This window comes from Cajanus cajan, chromosome 5 (genome assembly GCF_000230855.2).
Source record: "Cajanus cajan strain Asha chromosome 5, NIPB_CcT2T_4, whole genome shotgun sequence".
In the NCBI taxonomy this organism is placed as follows: domain Eukaryota; kingdom Viridiplantae; phylum Streptophyta; class Magnoliopsida; order Fabales; family Fabaceae; genus Cajanus; species Cajanus cajan.
In genome coordinates this window covers 70,961,079-70,988,440 of record NC_138521.1, presented here as the reverse complement: position 1 = coordinate 70,988,440, position 27,362 = coordinate 70,961,079, and the positions used below count along the sequence as shown (strand labels likewise).

The window sequence follows — 27,362 nt, the reverse complement described above, 5'->3', positions numbered from 1 at the left end:
AACTCTAAAATGCGGTGAATGATTGAACAGTTGTAGGTTAATACCAAAACCCTCATTGGTGACAATGAACCCACTTGGTGACCAAGATCCTCCGGTTCCTCTGAAGACTTCATCTGTTTTTTTTTTTCTAGCATGATTTCTACCAAAATGTCGATCTTGTGAAGGATGCAGATCACTCAGGCCTCTCATCAAGTTGGAAAATCAACACCCCACTTTACTATTGTACCTTCACAAACATCCCTTTATAGATGACATTATGAGAGTACCCCTTCTTAGTGGGTAATAAATATAAAAATAATAAAAACAACTTTTTATTTATTATTTTACAAAAATTAACTTTTACTTTATTTTCTTTTTACAAAAGAGCTTTTATTTTCACTTTATTTTTTTTCCCTAGTTTCTTACGCTTCTTCTCTCTTTTTTTTTTCTCCACTATTTTATTCTTTTTACCAAATATAGAATAAGATAAGATCGATGAGAACAAGTTGAATAATAGTCAACTAGCTCGAGTTTAAAGCCCTTGAGTTTTAAATCTTCTACTCACAGGCTACTTTCAAGATCATTCTTTTAGAGGCTTTTGTGATCAAAATATTTTTGTGTCCACTGTAAAGCTCTATGAAACTTTTTTGTTGATGACCTATTGTTCTTGTTTGGAGACGAGATCACACTAAGATGCTGACAAGGAGCGGTATTGCATGTTCAAACAACCACTATACAGTAACAATCCTCTATTACAATAACGAGCAGAGACCGTGATAGAGTTAAATAAACAAAGAGAATTTCTACGGTACCCTTTATAAAAGAAGGGTACCGGTACTGTTGATGATGTGTCACTTACGTGTAAATTCAAGTTATTTATAATTTTTTAATTATTTAAAATTCACATCCACGTATGATGTTTACGTTTTTTAATTTTTTTTTTCCGAATCTTTCTGCCTTCCTATTTCTTCCCTCGCTGCAAAAACCCTAATCCCCAACATGTGCACGGAAACCTCATCGGCAGAGAATGGCGATTGTGACCGGGGAGATCGGTACCTCGAGAAGTTGGTGCACTTCGTGGAGGACCAGGCGGGACCTCTGATCGAAGGAGCCTTGGTGTTGAAGCTGAATCCAGCGGGTCTTCACTACGTGCAAACGAGGCTGGAGGCGCTGCACGAGTTGGAAAGCCTCCTTTCCGGCGCTCCGGTGGACTACCTCCGAGCGTACGTGTCGGACCTCGGTGACCACCGCGCTCTGGAGCAGCTCCGTCGGATCCTGCGCCTCCTCACCTCGCTGAAGGTCGTTTCGGTGCTGCCTCATCCAATCAGGGATCCAACGCCCTTGTCGTTTCTTCCGTTAGGGTGCTTGAAGGTTCTCGAACTCAGAGGTTGCGACTTGTCAACTTTCGCCGCCAAAGGCTTGCTCGAGCTCCGCCACACACTCGAGAAGATCGTTTGTCACAACTCTACCGTGAGTCGTATTCGTTTTCTATTTGCTTTCTTTCTTCACAATTTTGCTGGGTGTTGAGTTTTGTTATTAGGATGCTCTGCGGCACGTGTTTGCTAGCAGGATAACGGAGGTGAAGAAGTCTCCGCAGTGGAACCGCTTGTCTTTTGTGTCATGTACGTGTAATGGCTTGGTTCTCATGGACGAGTCTCTGCAGCTTCTTCCCGCGGTTGAAACACTTGACCTCAGTAGGAACAAGTTTGCAAAGGTGGATAAAAACTTAAAAAATAAATAACGTAAAAATTTAAATACAAAATAATTTTTATTTAAAAAGCTGACATGATCACATGACATTTAAATGATGTGTACATACACATCAGATACAGTACCAAAACCCCTCATTTATCAGGGTTACGGTAGCAATCCCCATAAACAAAAGATAAGATAATAATTAGAGTGACATGTATGTCTGATCAAATCCAAGAGGGAGTGTAGTGTATCTATGACGTTTGACTTGTTATCTAATTAAGCATGTGGAGGATGGAGTGGCTTACAATGTGAGTGTTTTAAGATGATGAATGAGAGCCGTTAAATTGTTGTACGATGAACCACCCTCTCCAACAGCTTGCCTAGCCGTTTCCGCAAACTCCTTTGCTCGGCGTGTGATTTGCTGAGCCTCATCACCACCGTCCATCACCCTCCTCACAGCCTCCTCTATGCGATCTCTGCCCACCACCTTTCCACACTCGTAGAAACCACAGAAGGTCCACTCCTCTGCACCCACCTCCACCCCAATCCCCCGCACCCTAGTTATCAGCTTCTCGTTGTAGAACTGATCGCTGTGCACTGGCCACGTAATCATGGGAACCCCCGCAGTTACAGCCTCCACCGTGGAGTTCCAGCCACAGTGCGTCAGAAAAGCACCAACAGAGGGATGCCCCAGTATCACCACCTGTGGGGCCCACCCCTTAATGATCATTCCCCTCTCTTCAAACCCCTTGGGCAACCAATTCTCCTTCTCTTCCTCGCTTTCATTCTCCTTCCCCTTCTTCTCCGGAACCACCCATATGAATTCATGACCCGATGCTTCTATAGCGCTTGCAATCTCGTAAAGCTGTTTATCCGGGAAATAGCATATGCTCCCAAAGCATATGTACACCACCGAGTTCACTCGCTTCGAGTCCAGCCAACTCACGCACTCCTCCACGCTCACCACGCTCTTCAGCCCCCTCTCTGCTTTCTCCAGACAAGTACTGCGAACGAGCGACGCTGGGCCAAGGTGCCACGCCTTGTGGCCCGTCGTTCTCTCGTAGTGGCGGAGGTACTCTTCTCCGTCAAGCTCGGCGAAATTGTTGATGATGAAACCGTCGCTCTTGAGCGCCACCGTGAGCAGGGATTCTATGAATCGGCGAACGTCCTCGGGTGGGGCTGCGTTCATGGTGACGTGATGAGGGAAATCAGGAATGAGAAAAGGAAGAGAGGCGCCGATGCCGTGCGTTTTGACGGCCTCCATGGCGCAAATGGTGAAGAGGGAGAATCCGTTGAAAACGAGCCTGGGGATGCGAAGCTTGAGTGCTAAGTCATGGACCCAGGGGTATAGAAAATCGGCGACGATGCAATCGGGTGGGTGCTGCTCCACGAAACTCTCCATGGGTTGGCGGAGCAGTGTGGTGGCCATGTATATCCTGTTGGATGTTTGGAGGTCGGTGGCAGTGGACAAGTTTTCCACTCCTTCCGGGAGGCCCACTTCTTGGGAAGGGAATTGGAAGGTCTGGACATGAAAGTTTTTGGACTGGTGTAGGGTTTGGGCGTTGAAAGGGGTGGTGATGATGGTCACGTGCTGACCACGTGAGGCGAAGAATTGCGCTATGTCGCAAAGAGGAATCATGTGACCGGCTGCCAGGTATGGAATGAAGTAAAGTTTAAGCGGCCGTTCAGCTTCCGCCTCCATTATGGCCCAACACTAACACTCTTCCCCTTAATTAACCTACCTTTTCCTCCATCACTCTCTCTTTATACTTCAACTTCTAAGCAAGTTTGACTAAGCCAAACATTGTTGATCAATTGTCGTTTTCTGTGCAAGTAACCGTAACCACTAACCACTAATCTATAACCACAAAAGTTTTAAAACAAGAGGACAAAGCATGCAAGTTTCCCAATGCCGCCACTGTTTGTATTAATAGAGACGGTGTCTGCAATTAACTCATAATATACGCATTTGAAAGGGTTCCGGTAACGTTATCCAATAATTCAATGACAACTACGCTCTAATAACACAAAAATTAAAGTGAAACCGGAAGAATACGTAATAATATCATATGTCAATTACAGAAAAACTTAAAACTATAAATAAAAATTAGAAATAATGATAAAAAGAATTGACAAAAATATAATATTAATTTTAGAAATAGTAAATAAAATTGCCAATTTGACATGTAATAATATTAATAAATAATTAAAAAAATTAATAATATAAAACTAACATCAGAAAATATTAGTCAAGAGAAAGATACAAATGAAAATGATAAAATAAATAAAATACAGAAAGTATTAAAACAATAAGAAGATCTTCTAAAAAATCTAAAGGATAATTATACTATTAGAAAAGTGTTATTTTTTAGCAAATTTTTTTTTTGTAAAAAATATTTGTAATTTTTTTTTGCAAACTTTCTTATAATAATAATTTTATTAAAAAAATTTACAAATTTATTTGAGAAAAATAGTTTACAAAAATTTCTTACAATTTTTTTATGAAAAATAATCTACAAATTTTTCTTGCAGATTTTCTTGTAAAAATAAATTAGTAAATAATGTTTACTAAATGATAGAAAAATTTCGCAAGTAATTTTTCTTGCAGATTTTTCTGCTAATTTTAATCCGCAGAAAAAAGAAAAAAAAGATAATAATTTATAAGTTTAAAATTTCACCCTTTCAACTAATTGAAACACTCTTTCTCTTTATAGTATGATTTTTTTCTCAACTATTCAAACATTCTTTTCTTATTTTGTCATTTTTCCTATCTCACTTCAAATATCAGATGTACAAAAATAACTAAGTGTTTTATGATCATATATAATATTAATTAATTATGTTATAATTTTTGTTAATTTTTTTTAATTAGGTCAATTTGTCTCAATATATAAGTCACATTGAGCCAAAAAATGATAATAAAAAAAGGTCAGAACTCATAATAGCTTAGATTAAATAACATTTGACTCATGCAAGTCAGACTTAATCTGTTTGACACTTCTATAAATAGTATATATATTTTATCTTATAGTAATAGGCACCATATAGATATGGTGGAAAACATCAAAAAAGGTAAAATCAAAAGAATTTTTTTTACTTAAATATATTTTTAGGAGTGAGTTTTAATTTAAATATTATTATTATTATTTTATTTTTAAAATTTATAAATATTTTTGTTTACATAAACTGAGTAAATTTTGATTTCAGTATATCTGCAAAATATATTTTTTTCCTTTGTTCTCCTAAAATTTGTTATCATTATTTTTTGTCTTAAACAATTAATTTAACATAAATAAATAAACAACCTTTATTTTAAAAAATTATTAAAATAAAATATATATCGTACATTAACATAATACCACAATTAGTTGTGAGTTATAATCATCACTTAACATTATAACAAACAAAAAAGTAGTTAAGAAGAATGACATAATTTCAAATTTTATATGAATGAAAAATAAAATATACAAAAATTACATAAACGAAAATCAAACTTACATATCTTGTGGAAATAAAAATATATTTAAACTAATTTTTAATATAATATTATTTATTTGTTTTTAAAAAATTAAAATCAAACTAATCTAAAATATTTAATATTTATTATTCTAAATGTTATTGTCATCTGTTAAAATTAGAGTTAACTATTAATATATTTGATTTGAACTTTTTTTATATACTTTAAATATTAAAGAACTTATAAAATTATATTTTAATTTTAAATTATAATATTATAAAATTTATGTTTCTTCAATATTATTTAATTATTGTTATAATTTTTTTAAGAGGATTGGACCATATGCATATAGTTCAATCATAAATGAACTTTTAAACAAATATTTTTACCAGAGTCTAGTTTTTAAAATATTAGTAAAATTACATATTTTAACTAACATTTTAAAATAAATAATCTCTATTTTATAAAGTTAAAATTCTTTAAAAAAATATTTAAATTAAAAAGTATATTGTGGATCACTACTAAAGACAAAATCACTAAAGTAACACGCCTAAAATAATAACTTTCCTTTTCTAGTTTAGAAACTCATTCATTTCTTAATTATTTAAATAAAATATTAAATACTCATTCATTAATTTTTTTGTTTCTTAATTAGTCGGTGTTTCATGGGAGTTTCCCAACACGGAGTTTTTAAAAAATTGGACTCGGGATAATTAAATCAAGTAATAGTAATACAATATTTTAGAGGACAAAGAGTTATAAATTAAGAGACAGCAACTCACATTATTTAATGAAAAGAAACTTTAGATATATATTTTTTAAAATATTTAAACTTATTATACATTGTGTGTGTTCCATCACATAATATCTTGTTTGCTCTTATTTTTATAAGCATTATCTTCTTTTTTTAATTGTAGAGTTTTTAATACAGTTTTATTTTTATTTATTTGTTGTTTTAAAATTTTAAGACAAACATTATTTATTAATTTTTTTAAAATATATTTTAATATTTTATTTAAATTTTAATTAATTTATATATTGACAATTGATACATTTTTCTTATAAAATAAAAATAAAAACATCTAATTTATATTATGAGAAAATATAGCGTTTCTTAATTTATGCATAAAAATGTGAAAAGATGATTAAAAAGGAAAGGAAGCAGTAATATATATTTTTATTGTCAACAAGAGAAATGGCCCAATAAACAAAATGTTATCACCATAAATGCAGAAGATAGCTAGATTAGTGTTTTGGAAATTATGTATTGCGAATCATGCAAAGTGGTAAATTGAAATATTTTATTAGTTTTATTGATTTAACTCGTGAAGAGTTATTATTTTGCGGCATAGCAGAATTATAGCGGTAACTTAGAGTCCCTGAAACACATGAGATCAAGAATCATGGCCGATAAGCTGTCGTGAGAGGAACCCCCTTCCTGAAGAGCCTCTTTAGCCTTTTCTCCAAACTCTTTTGCACGACGTCTGATGTTGAGAGCTTCATCACCGCCGTCCATCAACCTCCTCACCGCTCTCTCAATGCAATCTCTACCGATCAGCTTCTCCCTCTCCCCATAACCAACCACTCTCCATTCTGTGGCACCCACCTCCACCCCGATTCCCCTCACCTCACTCACAAGCTTCTCATTGTAGAACTGATCCCCTTGCACCGGCCACGTAATCATCGGAACGCCAGCGGTCACGCCCTCCAACGTGGAGTTCCAACCGCAGTGGGTGAGAAAAGCAGCCACCGCAGCGTGGCCAAGAATAAGCAGCTGAGGGGCCCACCCCCTTATAATCAAACCCTTCTCCTTATTTCTCTCCTCAAACCCTTTGGGAAGCCACATTTCCTTCTCCTCTTCTTTATCACATTCCTCTCCCTTCTTCTCTGGCACTACCCATATGAATGCATGGCCTGCTTGCTCCAACCCGCACGCCATCTCGTAAAGCTGTTTATCCGGAAAACGACACACGCTCCCGAAGCATATGTAAACAACTGACTTGGGTGGCTTGGAGTCAAGCCAACTGAGACACTCGTTCTCGCTCACCACGCTCTCTTCAATAGTTCTGGGAGCGAGACAAGCTGGACCAATAAGCCAAGCCTTGTGACCCGTTGTTTTCTCGTAGTGTTGGATGTACTCTTCTCCTTCAAGCTCCGCGAAGTTGTTCACAATGAGGCCGTAGCTCTTCAGCTCTACATCCAGGTGGTGGTCAAAGAAATCGAGGGAATGCTTCGGTGGTCTAGCGCGCATGGTGATATGGTGAGGAAAATGGGGAATGACGAAGGGAGCCGAGTGGGAGGGAAGTACTGAGGGGTTTGCTTTCACGGAGTCCATAGCGGCCACGGTGAAGAGGGGAAATCCGTTGAAGGCGAGTCTTGGGATGCCGAGGTTGTTTGCCACGTCATCCATCCAGGGGTAGGAGAAGTCAGCGACGATGAAATCGGGTGGGTGGTGCTCCAGGAAATGGGTGATGGGTCCGCGGAGCAGCGTGGTGGCTGTGTAGAACTTAGCGGTGTTGGCGAGGCTGTTGACGGCGTACATGGTTTCGACGCCGTCGGGGAGGCCGACTTCTTTGCCGGGGAAGTGGATCGTGTGGAGGTGGAGGGAGGGGCTGGATTCGCGTAGGATTTGGGCGTTTGAGGGAGTTGTGATCACTGTCACGTGATGGCCGCGTGAGGCGATGAGGGTGGCTATGGCGCATAGAGGGACGAAATGCCCCGGTGCTAGGTATGGAATGAAGTGAAGTTTCAGTGGCCTTTGTTCAGCATCCATTGCACTGACTAACACGCTGAGTTCAACCAAAGATTGAAGACGAGCAAAGAATATAAACTGTCGTGTCTGAACATGCCGACAAGGTACGAGTTAAAGTACCAGATTCGCTGGACAAATATTAGAGGTGTGTTTGGATATCATTGGAGTAACAAAAGTTTTGCCCTTTTCAATGCAATATCGAGATGTGTGTTTGTTTTATGGATAGAAAAATTCTGAAAATATATTCCGAACCTTTAAAAAAAAAGTTTTAATTATAAAATATTAAATTATATAATTATTTTATATGAAATTTATTTTAAAATATTAATATTTTAAAATCCGGACGCTGTTTCGGTTCATTTTTGGGAATGTGTAGACTTTTAATGTTGTACACTTCCTCCACATTTGCACTCACTAGATTCGGTTGTCAATGGTGTCGGTGTAACATCTCATTTTTTATAAAATATAATATAAGTATTTTATTAATAATTTTAATATTTTATTTTATTAATAAAAGTTATTAAATATTTATTTATTTATTTAATATATTTGAAATATAATATAAGATATTTTAATTAATAGTTTTATTTTAATATTATATTTAATTAATTGAAGGGAAACGAATCAGTAACGGTGATTAAATATTTTAACTATAAAATTAAGTTAGGTTTTTAAAAAAGTATTTTGCTCTAATCAGTTTTACACAATCTTATTTTTCACGCACACATTTATGTCTCAAAGCTTGGAGAACTTAAAGGAGAAGGAAACCACCTTGAAGTCTTGCATTGTCTTCTAGTGCTTATCCAAATAAGGGAAGATTGAAAAATCTTGCTCTCACTGTGAATTTGTATGTGAAGTTGTTTGATTGATCCCAATCTTGTATATGTTGTATGTCTATGTATGACGAATTTTTCCAAATGTGCTTTTTTTTCCTCTTGTTCTTCTTACACATAACTAATGACATGAATTGTTTGAATGATTAATCAATTATATACTTTGGATTGTAATTGTAACACATGAAGTCCTTATGTGTTCCCATGGAGAACCTCAAGGAAACTTGTTGTGATGATAGTGTAAAGATATTGGTTGCATGTGTAAATTGAATAATATGAAATGTTAATTGTATGTTATATAACATATTTAATAATTAAATTATGTATTTTGGTAATTTGAAATGTGACTCGTAATTTTGTATTTTTTATTGTGAGTATTGTTTTTTATACGTTGTCAAATGCATCTTGAGATGTATCGGACATTGTCAATGAGATGTATCGGACATTGTCAAGGCTGAGAGCAAAGTTTACTTTTAGAATTTCTCATACCAAACGTGGAATGACCCTCGTTGAGTGTGGGATGACCTTAATTTACGCAAAAGCTCTAGAAATTCCTCATGACGCCTTCACCATTGCTATTGTGGTCATCACAACCACAGTCGACGCGACTACAACCATTGCCTTCCCTCTTAACTCCACCCGAATCTCACTCATGGTTGTTACAATTACATTTAAAGTCACCACCACCGTACCAATATTTTTACTATCCCCTGGAAAAATCTTACCTCTCTTATTTGTCCAACCAAACATAACATACCTCTCAAATCCCAACCACCACAACAATTTTCACTACTTTACAACCAGACATGACCAACCCTCACAGTTATCCCCAATTCCCTTCCTCACCAACAAACCAGATTTAGTAATCATGGATACTAAGAGCCTGTTTGTATACAAGCTTAGAAACACTTTTAAGAGTTCATCTACTGAAATACTTTTTACTTTCAGTAGAGAAGCTCTCAAAAGCACTTATAGGTTGTATCAAAATAAGCTCTGGATTGTTGGTGCTGCCACGATAAACACATCTAAATGGTCACCATAGTCTTCAACAATAACAACCCAAGAATCAACGAAGAAGAAACTAGTATCTACAACTACTCTAGTGGAAAAGTCATTATCGATGACAGTGAGCAAGACATTGGTCGCATCACATTGTCTACTGAAGAAATAGTCATAAATGGCACAAAAACTATTGTCAGAGGAGTTTCAACATTACTGTAATCATTGTCCTTTTATCCAAATGCTTCTGCGTTGTCATCATCATTTACCTTAGTCACAAATGAATCACTGGGAGTGTTAGGGGCTAAGGTTAATTCATGTTCTCAAATGTATCATCGTTGGGATAATGAGGCTAGTCAAGATTCCTCTTTTCATTGCAATTGCTATAGTAAAGAGTCCCTATCTGTTGTTCAAGGGCTGATTCAGACTTTTGCATGATTTGATTAGCAAAGAAGGTCCATTCCTTGAAACAAATTGTGTCCCCATTGTTGGTTTGACAATAATTCTTTGGCCACTAGTTGTCATTGCTAGCATTTTATTGGCTATTTTGTCAAGCATTTTTGTTGGACAATTGTTTGTGCTAATTGTTGTGGGTGGTGCAACAAAAACACTAGCATTTGGTGCTAAAGCCAAGAAGTTATGTGCTGCACGTGTATTCTAAGGACCTTGAAGACAAGGTCCAAGTGAAGTGGAATGGAATGATAGGATGAGCCTTACAAGGTCCAAGAGAATGAAATTAAACCAAGTGGATTAATATGATGACATTAAAATATTATATACTTTATATTTTAATTTTCTAATTAATAAATGATAACACTCGAAAGATTATCTTTACATATATTGGATTATAAATAATATATTCCCTAAGCTTTTGAAAAAAATGAATAAAAAATATCAATATTAATTTTATCTTCTCTATAATTTTCTTGAAATCCTTTAATAATATATTCTAATAGTAGTGATAATATAGTTATTAGCCTTCTTAACCTTATTTACATGCTAAAGCACAAAAGAAAGATTTACTAACATTTGAATATAGATCAGGTTTTGCAATACTTTGCACCACTGCAATAATATTTTTGTCTTTTTAATTTTTATTTTATTTTCTTATACTTTATAATATGACTACTTATAGTGGCGGGAAAATTCTAATATGGAAACATGTGACGAAACAAATAAAGGAAATACAAGTTTGAATTAAATAGGTTCAATTTGTTGACATCTTACTTGAAATGGTTATAAAGAGGGTTGAAGGCAGCAAAAATTCCCAGGAATTTGAACATATAGTATAGAATTGGTATCTAGTTTATTTTAATTCCAAGTTGCATTAACCATGCAAACTTTTATTATGTAGAGAATTTACATGCTTTGATTGGTAGAACTATGGATGACCATGATACGAGAAAGCACTTCAATTTTCGAAAATTGACCCGTTACATGCTTTGGCTAGTTTCTATTGAAATCGCATAATAACCATTTTATCCTTCTTCTGAATAAGGTGACTTTTACACTTTTAAGTTCTAGAGTCCCTCTATGGTTGTAAAAGTGAAGTTATTGAGCTTGGATTCTTAAGATTTAAGACTGAAATAGGTTACCTTTCTCATTGTTATTATTTTTTTCATAGTTTATGTTATGTATTTAATTCTAAAATTTGACTTTATGTAGAATATGGGCCATTTGTTTTTTTTTTTTCTTAAAAAGAAAAGACACCATTTAATTCAAAGATATGTTAAAAAATTACAATAATTAGGTAATATTTCAGAAAAAAAAATAAATTATCATGCATATTCTTGACATTTATTGACATGGATGAAGGGTCTTCTTTTAATTTATTACAATAATCTTCCTGATCCTGTTATATATTAAATCCTATGATCATTATGGTTTGCTATATTTTTCAATCACCACTTTTTGGTTATTTGAAACATGTTATCCTTCTCGAATTTCAAATCATATAACATACTACTGTTGTAATCTAAGTTTCTTTTGTTACTACCTGTTAGAATTAAACTTGGAACAATAGAACAATTTTTTTATTTAAGAAAAAAAAGCATTAAAACTTTGTAGTTTCAAAGTCAGTTTGAGTAGAATTTTTTAAAAGCACTCTTCGAAAAATATGAAAGAAAAATAAAATAAATTTTTTAATACATTAAAATTAGTTTATTCTTATGCTAATTTATATAAATTCATTGTTATTAGTTTCTCTTAATTCTTATTATTATTATTTTATATATAAGTTAATTTTAACTAATAATGAATGTAATTTTCATCTTTCTTTTTATTTTATAAGTGATTCTCAAGAAATTTATCCAAACATATCATTAATAATATAACTTCATTTAAGAAGCTACTTTTTTAAATTTGTGAGAAAAACATTAAAATTGTATTTATGAGGACTCTATCTAATTTATGAAAAGAGAATTAAAAAAAAATCTTACATTGTCACAATTATTTATTTAATACTAATAATAAAAGAGATATCTTATTTTAGTGTTCACAATTTTTGACAATTTTGTCTTTATAATTTTTATATCATATCACATTTTACCTTTAATAATTATGCAAAAACCCACTTAAATATTCTTATTATTAACCACCAATTACTATTTAATTTAATTATTTTTATTTTGTTTTAAAATGTACATAATGTTTTTTTACGCTAATATATTATAAAATATGTTGTTTGATTTTTTATATTAAATTATTTTTAAATTATTTATCTAATTAGAAAGGATCTTTATTTTTCTTTATAAAATATTAGTGCCTTTTTACAGGGGTAATTTTTTTTCATTTTTATTTTTGTTTTTCTTATAAAAGACAAACATCACTTAAGGTGTGTTTGAAAACTCGTTTACATCAATACAAATAAAAATTCACACATGTTTATCCACTTAACTAAAAAACAAAATTTTTTGTCTTTTTGGATTTTATTGATTTTGAATGATAAATCAAACATCTACTTATTCGTTGCAAGTTTAATAATTTATCAATAATATGATTACTCTATGAATTAGTGTGCTAGACCTGAATTACGTGTAGCCAAGATGTGCATGGAAACAGATTAAGATGTGCTACTCTGCTCTATTACAATTATAATTAAGATTTGTTGCAGTGTTTGCGTTGCTTGAAGAATTTCTCTAATTTTATTTGGAAAATTTGATTTGTAAATCTCTTTAAATACCTTCATGGTGTGTTTGGATGAGAAATTTTACAAATTCAAGGAATTTTAAATTCTTGGTATTTGAATTACTTTGATTTTAATTTCTATTATTCTTAAAATATTTTGTTTGGATAAGACAATTCAAATTTCTCAAATTTTAAATTGTTAAGTTAGATATCATAATTTGATTCCACCATGGTAAAAATAATTTTAAAAATATATTTATTTGTTGAGATTTTTAAATTAAATTTTATAAAAATAAATATTAGTTAATTTTTAAATATATAATAATTTTAAAAATTATTAGATAATATTTAATAATTTTAAAAATATTTTTGAATATTCAATAATTAAAAATATGAAGATAAAATATATAAGTGAAATAAGAAAAAAAATATAAAAATTTTTAAATTCATACCTTTTTTTGGAGAATTTAAAATTCTATTATTTCAAGGAATTTCACAAATGCAAATTTCTTATAAATTCTCCATCTAAACAAAATATTTCACTTCAAAAAATTTAAAATTTTTTAAATAAATGAATACTCTATTTAAATTCTCAATCCAAACACACTATCAATGATTTTGGTTACATGCAAGTCTGTGTAAGATTTGAAATTTCAAATGTGTTGCATACAGTTGATGTCTCTTTTGTTATCATTATAAGTGATTTAGACCAAATGGATCACCCTTAATCCATCTAAGGATCTGTATCATAGTTGTGTTAGGCAATTTACAGAATAAATGCATCGGATATGCGTATTTGAGGCTCGACTGTTTCAAGCCTTAAGTGTATAATGGGGCTTTCTTTGGTTGAGGTTACGTTTCGAAGCTAAAAAGAGAAAAAGCAGTGATTTATTCGCAAATTTAAAGTTTAAAAGTTAATCTAATCACTCTAAACCAGAAAAAAAAAATGAGTTTAGGATACAAGTTTTGCATATTATGCAGAATGCATATCGCTTGCTGCATAGTTATAACTTATCTTTAAGCCAATGTTGACCTAGTTAATGTTTCTATGCATTATATGACCAATCCAAATGAGACAAACCGGAAGTGATGGGATGGTGTTTAAATTATGCAACAAAATACTTGATTTAAGTTCAAATAGAAGCATATGAGGCTAATGAAAGCCAAATCTGTCCAAGTGTCCCGAATCTTTCGAGAACTCAGTTTTAGAACATTCATGTATGTCAATAGAGATATACAATATACTTGACCCTACAATTCATATACCATGTAAATAAAGAGAAAACAAAGTTGGTGAATCAAAATCCTGTTACTTAAGGTTAGGAAGTCAAATACACTAACTTGTGAATATTGCTCAAGTGCCTACCTAGCTTCTTGTCTTTTTCGAACAGTTTCCTCTGTTTGATGTGTTTAAACATGCGAGTGTCACTTATGTTGTTTATCTTTAATTTGATTTTGAACAGGCTGGCTTTAGCACCACAGTTTCTGAGACTCTGAAAAACCACCAGCCTTATGTCCCTCCCCCAAACTCTCCTTATCACTCCAGCCCTAGGTCCTTCTTTCAAACTACCTCACCAACCTTATAATTCCTAAATTTACGCAGAAATAAATTCCAATGATAGTCGTTTGACCACACCTTTCTTGCATAAGACCTCAATCAACAACTTTCAAGTTTCTAAGACTTCATACAGTCTCATATTTCACACCTGCTCACTACTAGATTAATTTTAGTCCTTTAGCAGCATTTTCTTGTTTATATTTATTAAAATGTTACTATATATTCATAAATATGTTATTTTGTAACATTTTTTTGAAAAATGTCATTATAGATAAAGTAACATTTTTTATTTCAATATTATTCTTTCTAATTGTTTTCAAAATCAAAATCTCATATCGAGTAAAAAAAAATTACATAAGCTATTTTACAACATTTTTTTGAAAAATGTTACTATAATCACTTTTAAAATCAAAGTCTCACATCGAGTCAAAAAAAGTATATTTCTCTTGTATCTAATTGTAACTCATAATTAAAGTCTCACATCGAATAGATTAATGACTCATAAAGAGTATATATACTCATATAGTTATATTTAAGATAAATGAAATTTGATATTCTATATATATAACTAGCAGTGACTAACTAAAAATGTCTTTCTCTAAAAACTTAAGAATTCCTAAAAGTTTAGGAGACATAAAAATATAATAATTGATAGTAATATTTAAATTAAAATTAATTATTATTTTATAAAGTCAACAAAATATTGACAACATCATTAAAATGTTACAAAAAATTATTAAAATGTTACAAAAAATACTATTTTGATAACATTTAAAAAATGTTACCTAATTATACAAAAATGTTATTAAAAATCTTTAGTAATATAGATTATATACAATATTTGATAATATGTTGTTAAAACAAATTAGCAACATTATACATAATTAAGTAACATTTTTCAAATGTTGCTAAATACTATTTGTGTTGTAGTGGCAACTGCGATTATAATTTATACACTTGGCTTATTGCATATCATAACTTGAACCGATTGTAATTTTGACTTGCCGAGTTCCTTATTCTAAGCTTATTGACATTTTAAATATAGTTCTGAAGAGTCTACAAATTATTTTCTTCCTTAAATTAGTGTATGTCAAAATGAGCATCGTAATGCATACTGCATAGCTAAAAAAAAGTTCTTTTTCATATATATACGAGGAGGGTTATAATTACACAAGTGTAACTTTTTACTAAGTATTATACCGGTCAATAACTTTTTATTAAATATAAATTTTAAAAATTTAGTCGTTAGATTAAAAGTTCATATCACTTTATATGTGCACATCAAATTTTGTTAAAATTGAACAACAATTTGAAGGTAATCAAAGTATTTATATTTTAATATATTTTGAAATGAGTATATTACATCAATTTTATTTTATAAGAATGAAGTATCAAATTATCTTGAATTAATATAAAATTTAATATATATGATCTAAAAGTAAAAAATTTTAAATTTAACGGTTAAATTTTTAAAATTCATATTTAATATAAAATTATTGAGCGGTATAATCCTTAGTAAAAGTTACACAGATATTATTATTATTATTATTATTATTATTATTATTATTATTATATATATATATATATATAATGTATAAATGATAAATCAGCTACTATAATATTTTAAGTGGTCAATTATTAATGGTAATGAGTTTGACAAAGTCGAATCGATACACACAATAAGAGAAATCTCAAGACTCAAACATACATACTTTGATTGCTTTGAAGAAAACTAAGAAGGCGAAATGGGGTGCAGAAAGGAAAATTAGAAGAAATGAAATAACATAGAGTAATGGTGAGAGTGAGAGCGTCAGAATGAATGAAGTGAGTTAATCTTGGAGTCCCTCAGCCGCAGGAGATGAGCAATGAGGGCCGATAAGCTGTCGTGAGAGGAACCCCCTTCCTGAAGAGCCTCTTTAGCCTTTTCTCCAAACTCTTTTGCACGACGTCTGATGTTGAGAGCTTCCTCACCGCCGTCCATCAACCTCCTCACCGCTCTCTCAATGCAATCTCTACCGATCAGCTTCTCCCTCTCCCCATAACCAACCACTCTCCATTCTGTGGCACCCACCTCCACCCCGATTCCCCTCACCTCACTCACAAGCTTCTCATTGTAGAACTGATCCCCTTGCACCGGCCACGTAATCATCGGAACTCCAGCAGTCACGGCCTCCAACGTGGAGTTCCAACCGCAGTGGGTGAGAAAAGCAGCCACCGCAGCGTGGCCAAGAATAAGCAGCTGCGGGGCCCACCCCCTAATAATCAAACCCTTCTCCTTATTTCTCTCCTCAAACCCTTTGGGAAGCCACATTTCCTTCTCCTCTTCTTTATCACATTCCTCTCCCTTCTTCTCTGGCACTACCCATATGAATGCATGGCCTGCTTGCTCCAACCCGCACGCCATCTCGTAAAGCTGTTTATCCGGAAAACGACACATGCTCCCGAAGCATATGTAAACAACTGACTGAGGTGGCTTGGAGTCAAGCCAACTGAGACACTCGTTCTCGCTCACCACGCTCTTCTCCGCCCTCTCTTCACCGCTTCTGGGAGCCAGGCAAGCTGGCCCAACATGCCAAGCTTTGTGACCGGTTCTTTTCTGGTAGTGCTCCAGGTACTCTTCTCCGTCGAGTTCCGCGAAGCTGTTCACGATGAGGCCGTGGCTCTTCAGCTCTATCCCCAGTAACTGGTCCATGAAGCCGGTGGCGATCTTCGGTGGTGGCGCGCACATGGTGATATGGTGAGGAAAATCGGGAATGACGAAGGGAGCCGCGTCGGAGGGAAGCAGTGCGGGGTTTGCTTTGACGGACTCCATGGCTGCAACGGTGAAGAGGGAGAATCCGTTGAAGGCTAGTCTGGGGATGTTGAGGTTGTTGGCCACGTCATCCATCCAGGGGTACATGAAGTCGGCGACGATGCAATCGGGTGGTTGCTGCTCCAGGATACGGGCGATGGGTCCGCGGAGCAGCATGGCGGCTCTGTAGAAGTTTGCGGCCTTGTTGAAGTCGTCGACTTTGGACATGATTTCGACGCCGTGGGCGAGGCCCGCTTCTCGGGCGGGAAAATCGACGGTGTGGAGGTGGAGGGAGGGGTTGGATTTGGCAAGTAATTGGGCGTTGGAGGGAGTGGTGATGACCCTCACGTGGTGGCCGCGTGATGCCAAGAGCGTGGCTAGGCCGCAGAGTGGGATCAAATGGCCTGGTGCTAGGAATGGAATGAAGTCAAGTTTCAGTCGATTTCGATTTGGATTTGGATCCATTGCCAGACTAACTTTTTACTCTACTTTCTAACTCAAGCCTTCACACTTGAACATGGACCAGAGATTTTATATATGAAGAATCCAACGTCATAGTCAAAGTATGGTGCAAGGCACTCGAGGCCTTTTTTGTTTTCTTAAGCTACACGAGGCGCTTTTCTTCTCCTCCTTCTTCTTCTTCTTTTTTTTTTTTTTCCCCGAGACACACGAGGCTTGTTATTATATACTAGCAGGAAAAACGTAAAATAAATGAATGTTTCTAAAAATAAAAAAAAAAAAAAGATAATTATTTTTTTTAAGGAGGACAATTTATATATATATATATATATATCTTTAAATATAAATTAATAAAAAAAAGTACAATATAAAAATATAATTCTTTAAAAATGTGAATAAAAAAAGTATTTTCTTTTTATATATTGTGATGCATACTTTAATTAAACATGATGAAACAGGTGTATATCAATTTTCATCCTCTTCTTTCTGTCTCTCTTTTTACTTTGTTTATTGACTGATGTAGTTGCTGCAAGGGTTAGGGTGGAGCGCGTGATCAGATCAGTTTAATAAAATTCCATTTTTCGTGTTAAGTGACTTGTTAACTGCAATTTTCTTTTTTTTTGGAAAAAAGGTTGAGAAAGCTTCTCTTGCAAATGGACAAGGAAGATGAATGAGGCATACGTGTGTGGTTTCACCTCAATCGTCTTGTATGAAAATGGGATGAGAGAAAATTAGAGAGGAGTGGCGCATGCAAGTTGCAATATTTGTGGTGTGTGTACCTACAAAAAGCTAAATAATTTGGGCAGAAAAAGCGCAAAAGGTAATGTGCGCTCAAGCCCACTTAACGAACCAATGACTAATGTTTGTGGAATTTGAATGTGAAAGATGGAGTCTCTTTAAATGTGTAAGACACACTTTAATATATAAGGACTCGTGTTTTACTAATTTTAAGTAATGAGACGCTTCATTATCTTGAAATACTCACATATATAAAACAAAATCTTGTAAAAGGATAAAGTGGGTACAATTGGAATATGAAGGTGTAGGTGTGCTAATCTAGCAATGAATGAAACTACCATTGAAAATGATAGCTGATGATGCTTAATTCTTATCATTAAACCTTGAGACTTGGAAATGCAATATCTTAGGAAATATTATATCCGTAACGTGAAGGTTATATACCTGATTATCACAATCGAGAATTCATGGGACATTATCCTATAGAGATATTTTGTTAGTAGTTGAGAATTAATCACTTAAGGTTTTACTACATAGTAGTGGGCCGAAGGCCCAACATGGACGGGCAGAAGACTAGTCGGGTGACTCGGGCCAAAGGCCCAACTGAGATTGGCTTAGCCTACCTCAGTTGGACGGTACAATGATAAATAATACCACATTTTTCTTAACTAATTGGTTGTACAAATAACAAAAATCATGGTATACTAAATTTATTAGTATAATTAATGAAATTAGATGACACAAGCAATAATGATTTCTATTCCTTAATCAAAATGTCTATGGTTCGGATTATGATGTTGAATATAAAATAAATTACGTTAAAAACATGATACTTACCTTCTATACTACACTCAAGTGAGTTTAACTCACTCGATTGATTACGGTGAATGTTGTAAATTAGTATTATTAAATCACTCATGTGTATTAAATATGAAGAATTATTTTGTGTGAGAGCATTCGTAGAGTTTTTATTAAAGAGAGCACTTTTTTTTTCAATGAAAAAGTTTTTAGATTTTTTAACTTTTTTATTTATTTCAATTTATATGTACCATATATATTTCTAAATTAAATTGAATGACTTTAAAACAAATTATATTAATAATAGTGTTGCAATATAGATTATTTTTTAATATAAATATAAAATATAACTAGTATTTTACTTTGTATAATTCATAGACATTTTATTATATATAATATAATTAAAATTTATAATAAATTATGCATATAATAGTATATTTGAATATATATATATATATATATATATACATTATATTTAAAATTAATATACATAAATATTTTAAAACATGTAAATTATATTTTATATTTATGATAAATAATTCGTATTGTAAAAAAAATATTTTTATTATTGATAAATTATTTTAAAATATTAATATTTAATTCATAATAATTATGATAAATAAAGATTGAATTAGATAAGAAGTTAAAAAAAATATAAACTTTCTCATTGAAGAAAAACTCCAAAAAATATTTCCATACAAGATAAAAATTTGTGTCTAATATATTGGGATTGATTTATATATTAAATTATATGATGTTTTATATTTATAATTTTCTCAATATATAATAAAAACATATAAGCTAAAAATATAAGTTAACTTGAAATTTAAACCTTTTTTATATAAATAAATATTTATTTCATCCAATGAATAATTTTTTAACTAATTTTTCTCCTCTTTTCAACTGTATACATCACTCTTACTGTGAAAAAATCTATAATATTACCATTATTAGCCAATTGAAAGGAGAGGTGAAAATGGAGTGTATTAAGCTAAGTTTTACAAATCTGAATTAAACTTATTCATGTGATATATTTCATTTTTAAAACTTATCTAAACTTTTTAACGAGTTTACAAATAAATTCAAACATACATAAAATACATAAAATATAACTTACAGAAGGATTTTATTTTACAAATTTTTTAATAAAAAAATATTTAAGAAATAAGGGTGAACTTATCTAAACTTGATTATCTAAATATAGTATAGGCGTAAGAATTGGGAGGATTACTAATGTGGTTTTGAGACTGGGTGCAATGGTATATGAAGTAGTATTATATTTTGATGAAATAATTGAAATGAATAGTAATAGAGAATAGATGAGAAAAGTGGGTGGGGGGAGGATAGAGGATAGAGGATAGAGGATAGAGGATTCCGTAACGTAATGGGCAATGTGGGTGGGGGGGGGAAAACCAAAGCGCACCGCAGGCAGGAGTAGCACTAGCACCGCACCTAAGCCCACGAATGGTAACCCAATGAGCAGCGTCCAGGTCAGAGGTGAGAAGTGGGTGCGCGTGCGATGTGAGCGCGGCGCACGTTAGCTCCTTCCCCCACCAAATCGGTGGTGCCCTCCTCGTCCTATCCTGTCCACATCTCAAAACCAGCCGCACACCACCACCACCCACTATGTTACCATTCCCTCATTCTCAACACTCTCCTCTTCCATGGCCTCCCCCTCCACCACCCCTCCCCCGGACCCGCCCTCCGCCGTCCCCCTCGCCCTCCCAGTCCCTCTCCCCCTCCCCCTCCCCCTCCCCCTCCCCGCTCCCCCCCTCCTCCCGCCGCCTCCCCCCGCCCTGCTGGTCCCCCGACGAGACCCTCGCCCTCATCGACGCCTACCGCGACAAGTGGTACTCCCTCGGCCGCGGCAACCTCAAGGCCACCCACTGGCAGGAGGTCGCCGACGCCGTCGCCTCCCGCTGCCCCTCCGCCTCCCCTCCCAAAACCCCCGTCCAGTGCCGCCACAAGATGGAGAAGCTCCGCAAGCGCTACCGCACCGAGATCCAACGCGCCCGCTCCCTCCCCGTCTCCCGCTTCAACTCCTCCTGGGTCCACTTCAAGCTCATGGACTCCATGGAGAAAGGCCCTTCCCCTGTCAAACCTGATAACAACGATTCCGATAGCGACAACGACATCGACGACGATGACAACGACAACGATCCAGATCTCTATCCCAACTCTGCCCACACCCGAAGCCTCAACAAGTTGTATCGCAACGGCTTTTCCGCTCCTCCCGCTTCTGCTGGCTTTAGAATTCGGATTCCCACTGGCTTCGCCGGATCTGCCTCCAAGGTCTTTGGGAAACCTGCGACTAATCACAAATTCAACCCCAATTTGAATCAGAACCCTAGCCCTAATTTTGGGAAGAAGCGGGAGAGAGATCCCATCGCTGAAGTGGTCTCTGCGATTAAGGTTCTGGGAGATGGGTTTGTGAGGATGGAACAGATGAAGATGGAGATGGCCAGGGAGATTGAAACCATGCGGATGGAAATGGAAATGAAGCGCACTGAGATGATTCTGGAGTCGCAACAGCGGATTGTTGAGGCCTTTGCCAAGGCCGTTGCGGAGAAGAAGAAGAAGAAGCCCAAGACTGGGTCGTCGCCTCAACAGCCTTAATGGGTGAATTTCTGCCTTTGTTGTTTGTTTAGATTTTGCTTTGCTGCTGTCACTTTTTTGTAATTTTAAGATAACATATGTGGAGCTTATGGCTTTAGGTTGATGCTATTGTTGCCTGAATCGTGAATGTAGCTTTAGATATTCCTTTTGTACTCTGATTTTCTTGCTGTCTTTTTTATGTTTAAATAAAACCCGAGGACAGGATCGATTGCCAGAATGGTTTGTGTACTTTGGATTTATCAACAAGCGTAACAACAAAGAGAGTTATTGGGCATGCCTTTCCCTTGTTTGAGTGTTTCTGCTTGGAATGACATTTTGTATGAAATACACGAACAGATCTCCTGGTTAAATGGTGGTATTGATGTTAAAAAACAATAGTACATAAACAATATCATTAATTGTGAGTCTTTAAACGTAGTAAGTGTTGACTCTTACCAGATGAAGTTTTCTGGGTTTCCCGTGTGAATGTTCCAGTCTTTTTCTTCCGTCTGCTGGGTACCTGCGTGTTCTTTAGTGAATTTTGGGGATTCTGATTTAGATTTCACACATTGGCTGCTGGACTTTGGAGAACCTATCGACGCTTTTGTAATGGCATTCAATCAAATGTTCTAATGTTATGGTATGGGGAAGAATAAATGCTCTAGTGCTTCGAAGTTCGAAGCAAAAAATAAATATATGCAATTGGGTATGCTCCATAATAACTACACGAGTCTATCTAACAGCAGAATTAAGACCATTGTATCCTGTAAACTCATTTAGCTGATCACGTTTTGCAAATATTTGAGGAAGAACAACTCTGTCAGAAGAGGAAGGGCTGTGCGAAACTAAACTCCAATCCATGAGTATACTTTGCTAGATAATCAGAAAAGCCTTTCCCTTCCCTGTAAGCGTGTCATCATTGAACCTACTACTATCAAAGATCAGGTGCGTGTTTGGAAACTTAACCGGAAACAAAGTATCACGTCAATTTAATCCAAAATTTCGGAGGCTTGACACTATTGGTAGTGTGTTTTGATACCTTTTAGAATCAATTTTGATCTTCAAAATCATGGAATTTAAAAAAAAAAATTAAAATAACTGTGTTGCGTTACACATCAACGTGATTTTGGTAGAAGTAAAAGCTAATCAGTTTTATTTAAACGTGGAAAACTAAATGAGCAAACTAAGGGGGTGTATTGGATTAGGATTTTAAAAGAATTTTTTAGTTAAAAAAAATCCTGCGGATTTTAAAAGACTTTGCAGGATTTTCATGACTTTTAAGATTTTGCAGGATTCTACAAGACTTAAAATTAGGATTTTAATAGATTCTGCAAGACTTTTAAATCAGGATTTTAATGGATTCTGTGGGATTTTGTAAAATTTTCGTGGATTTTTTACATTTGATAAGATTTCAAAAAAAATTTCATACATTCAAATTTAAAAAGAGTCAAAGACAAAAATAATAAAAAATAATAATGTCTAGATAAATAATAATAATAATAATTCTCCCTAATATCTTATCCTCTTAAATAGCATTCATCCACATATCTATAGTTATACTAGTCCTCCAAGCATTAGCGTCTTTTCGCTCTTGCTCCTGGGTTTGAATAATAGGTTCAAAAGTATGATCTTCATTAACTGGTAACGTTGAAGATGAAGGGTCATCCACTGCTTCAATTGAAAATTCGTCAGAACGACATTATTTACGTAAAAAGTAGAAAGTTATGTAGTGTTGCACATACTAACACAAGTTTTACTTGTGTTTTAAATAAAAATGGAGGTGCTGACTTAAAAATTGTGAACCTTGATTTAAAAATACCAAATATTTTCTCGATCACATTCCTTAAAGACGCATGACGAAGATTGAACAATTCTTTCTCATTTTCAAGGTCATTACCCTGACCTGCAAAATCTTGTAGATGATATCTTACACATAGAAATAGAGCTAAAAATTGGCGTCGATTAGGAAATCCACAATCCACCAAAAAAATATTTACCTAATTACATATGCAATATATATAATATTAGTATAATAATAATTATTATTATAATTATTATTATTATTTAAAGAATAAGCATTTAGATATATAGAATATATATATATATATATATATATATATATATTATTTTAGTTATATATTATATGATAATTTTTAACGATATTTATAAATGTAAATTATTCTAACAAATATTTAACAATATTTCCTCTTTTAAAAAATAAGCTAATGAAGACATAAATCCTAAACCCTAAAAAATTAGATACTGCAATGTTTTATGTTAATTTTCTTTTTTTTAAATATAAAAAAGTCCTAATTTCACAATATAAAAATAAAAATAAAAATTCATAGTAAATAAAATAAAATAATTGTTGAGTCGTAAAAGGAGGAGGATAAGAGTAACAAACTTAAGGGAATGAGAGAAATCGCAGTTTTTATGCTGAGAGGGTTCTTCCCCCAACTAAAATTCATTTTCATCTCATTCTACTCACAGAAACCTTAACAAATTCATCTTATATATATATATATATATATATATATATATATATATATATATATATATATATATATATATGATGGAATCATGCCTAGGAAGGCAAGAGGTAACATATTGAAGGAGCCAAGAGAAGTTGGCTAGACATGAAGGTTTGGGCCAGTCAGGGCCCAATGGGCCCGATGGGCCTAGGAAGGCCCAAGTTGAACTTCTCATGGGCCATATTTTGTTATAGCTATTTTCTTATGTTTTGTATATATCATATTAGTATAGGTATCATATATTTTGGTCTTGTATTTTAGGTTTTAGGCTTGTTGGGCCTAGTTTTGGGCTTCATGGGCCTTTGGACTTTTGGTACCCAATATTGGGCTCATTTTCATTCTTGTAATTTTTCCTTTCCATTGTATTTGTTTGACCATTATATTTAGGTCATTAGATTAGGAATATACAAGAATTACTTAAATAGGTAAATTAGGTTAAACTAGGTTTAATTTGGAAGTCATTTAAGTTACATTTGAGTCACATGTTTAGCACCATGGGTGGCTGAACATGTGCCACTCAAATTAACCCTAAATAACTCTCAAATCAAACCTAAATGCATCTAGGCACCTAAATTTTCGGACTAGCACATGGGAGCCAAAATTTGAATTCAAATTTCAAGTTTGAATTCAAATTTTGGGCGCCACATGTAGCCTTGGATTTAGGTGCCCAAAGTTGCACACTTGGAACCCTACTTAAGTGATTCTTCTACTCTTTGTATTCACTTTTGAGAATAATGAAATTTGAGAGATTATTCAGCCAAATTTCGTTCAAGAGTCACCATGAGAGAGAGCTACACTTTTAGGAACCCTATTAGGTTTCCTCCTCTTTGAAGTGAGCTTTCCCTTGCACCTTAAGCTTGGATGCTTCCATCTAAGGCTTAAGCCTCTTCTATATCCAAGATTCTTCCTCCAACAAGTGTTCATCCATTTCGGTTTGCATCTCCTTGAAGAAGATCCGAGCTAGAGAGAGGATTAGGAGAAAAACACCTATCACTCCTCCTCACCTTCTCCATCAATATATATATATATATATATATATATATATATATATATATATATATATTGTAGAGATTATGATATCAATTTCATCTTTCACTTTTTCTTTTCTTGACTTGTGTTATAAAAAAAATTACCACTTAAAATTTGAATTTTCAAGCATTTTTTTGTGTTATATAAAGGAACAAATTCAACTACATAAAATAAAATAAAGCAAGTCAATTAAAGAGAACGAACAGAAAAATAGAGAAAATTAATGACACTATCATTTATATATCGGAGTTTCACAAAATAGGGGAATGGGATGATAACAGTACTACAATATTATATATGAGCAATGAACAATAGTGCAGTACTATTAGCAAAGAAAAAAATGGAGAAGACAGGAACATAGGAAAAAAAAGATGAAAAACTCACTTGAAAATTCTTGAAAAGTCACTTCAAACAATCCTTCAAAATCCGATGGGTTTGGATGTGATTGTTTTATAAATTTGGTATTTATAAATAACACTAGAAAGTCCTTCAAAATCCCTCTCACACAACAATCCTTTAAAATCCTTATATTTTTGAATACCAATGGATTATTTTTAAGTTGTAAAAAATCTCAAATGAATACCAATAGATTTTAATGAACTCTTTAAAAAATCTTGAAAATCCAGATTGAATATCACTGAATTGTTTTTAAGTGACATAAAATTCTGATTGAATACCAATGGATTTTTTTACTCAAAAAAAGTCTTTTAAAATCCTACGAAATCCTAAACCAATACACCCCTAAATATGTTATTGATAATCAGTTTAAAAGTACGTGATGTTATATAAATGAGTTGAAGATGAATTATGGGTCTTATTCATTTGAGATCTTCATCTCCCAGTTGTTTCAATGATACCATGAAGGGGTGTGTATGTAGGTGAGATTATATGTTCCGAACAACCAACTCAACTCAATTACATTTTAACGAGTTATATTAAATTTGATCATTGAATTGAATTAAACATATTTTAATTGACTCAATTATAATTGAATTGAATATTGAGTCAATAAATTTTTAACTAGATTAACTAAGCTTAATTCAATTCAACTTAAAATTAATATTAATATTAATAATATACTAACTTTGTATTTAGTTTAAATATATATTAGTCTTATACTTTATATTAATATAATTTAGGACATGTATTATGACTATGATTTTAACAAATTATGAAAATTTTTTTCAAAAAATTTAGAATATATTTATATTTTAATAAAATGGCTTGATTACTCAACTCGATTGAAGTTGGGTTGATTTATTTTAAAAAAATATAAATCTAATTCGATTATGTTTTCATTAAATTCGTTCTTACATTAATATATATATATATGTGTGTGTTTAATCTTATATTAGATAAAATTTGACTTACCTTAAATCATTTACACTTCAACATGCTAGTAAGATAAATGAAGAAGAGATCGATGCAGATTTAAAATAGAAATAAAAATAGACAATCAAAGTTTGATTTTTCTATGAGTAAATTTGAAGGTTTGGAATTTTATAAGTGCCTAAAAATATCTTTAAAATGACACGGACACAGTTAACACACAGTCAAAATGGTTGAAAATGTGCTTATGTATTGTTATTTAACAAAGTCACTTGATAATACGAACTAAAAATGTGAACATAAAATTTTATAATAATTATGATTAGTCTTTATTTTTATTTTAATGATTAAGAAGAAAATTCGTGGAAAAAATAAGAGACAAAATTCATATTTAATATTATATAAATATCTTTTTTTTTTTTTTTTTTTTACTTTACAGTGTATTAAAATTTTTAAAAAATAAGTTTTCTCATTCAATAACATTACTCTTATCGAATTATGAGGGGAGTAGAGTAAAAAAGTAACTACAAGCACACTACTTTTAAAATATCTTCGATGCTTTTCAAATAAGTAATTCATTTTATCTCTTTAAGTAATTTCATGTATGTCACCTTAATTTTAAGCAACTTACACAATTTTCATTATGATTACAGTTCTTATCAACAAATTGCTTAACTTTCAAATGTCTTTTTT

The 27,362-nt window shown here is 33.2% G+C and overlaps 4 protein-coding genes and 1 non-coding gene across 5 annotated transcripts; 2 read left to right on the top strand and 3 right to left on the bottom strand.

Annotated features, from left to right (window-relative positions):
- The first annotated feature begins 811 nt into the window (after positions 1-811).
- On the top strand, positions 812-2,581 carry LOC114916469 (uncharacterized). Its single transcript, XM_029273178.2, has 2 exons — positions 812-1,449; positions 1,520-2,581. Exons 1-2 carry the CDS (start codon positions 979-981, stop codon positions 1,718-1,720), a joined length of 672 nt encoding a protein of 223 aa, XP_029129011.2. The 5' UTR covers positions 812-978; the 3' UTR covers positions 1,721-2,581.
- Positions 1,729-3,534, bottom strand: LOC109808182 (UDP-glucosyl transferase 73CC6). The gene has a single exon (XM_020371068.3). The coding sequence runs from the start codon at positions 3,374-3,376 to the stop codon at positions 1,976-1,978; it is 1,401 nt and encodes a 466-aa protein (XP_020226657.2). The 5' UTR covers positions 3,377-3,534; the 3' UTR covers positions 1,729-1,975.
- A 2,884-nt stretch (positions 3,535-6,418) lies between these two features.
- LOC109809194 (UDP-glucosyl transferase 73CC6) lies at positions 6,419-8,032 on the bottom strand. The gene has a single exon (XM_020372435.3). It carries the CDS (start codon positions 7,902-7,904, stop codon positions 6,489-6,491), a length of 1,416 nt encoding a protein of 471 aa, XP_020228024.2. The 5' UTR covers positions 7,905-8,032; the 3' UTR covers positions 6,419-6,488.
- A 7,980-nt stretch (positions 8,033-16,012) lies between these two features.
- LOC109809138 (UDP-glucosyl transferase 73CC6) lies at positions 16,013-17,811 on the bottom strand. Its single transcript, XM_020372372.3, has one exon. The coding sequence runs from the start codon at positions 17,653-17,655 to the stop codon at positions 16,210-16,212; it is 1,446 nt and encodes a 481-aa protein (XP_020227961.1). The 5' UTR covers positions 17,656-17,811; the 3' UTR covers positions 16,013-16,209.
- Positions 17,812-20,485: 2,674 nt separating this feature from the next.
- LOC109808615 (uncharacterized) lies at positions 20,486-22,075 on the top strand. Its single transcript, XR_014434264.1, has one exon. It is a non-coding gene; the product is annotated as an uncharacterized LOC109808615 (transcript).
- The last annotated feature ends 5,287 nt before the right edge of the window (positions 22,076-27,362 follow it).

Bases quoted from the DNA above. Each gene is read 5' to 3' on its own strand.
- LOC109809138 (XM_020372372.3), bottom strand. From the start codon at position 17,655: ATGGATCCAAATCCAAATCGAAATCGACTGAAACTTGACTTCATTCCA.
- LOC109809194 (XM_020372435.3), bottom strand. From the start codon at position 7,904: ATGGATGCTGAACAAAGGCCACTGAAACTTCACTTCATTCCATACCTA.
- LOC114916469 (XM_029273178.2), top strand. From the start codon at position 979: ATGTGCACGGAAACCTCATCGGCAGAGAATGGCGATTGTGACCGGGGA. The intron at 1,450-1,519 runs GTGAGTCGTATT...TTTTGTTATTAG, and splicing joins TCGTTTGTCACAACTCTACC to GATGCTCTGCGGCACGTGTT.
- LOC109808182 (XM_020371068.3), bottom strand. From the start codon at position 3,376: ATGGAGGCGGAAGCTGAACGGCCGCTTAAACTTTACTTCATTCCATAC.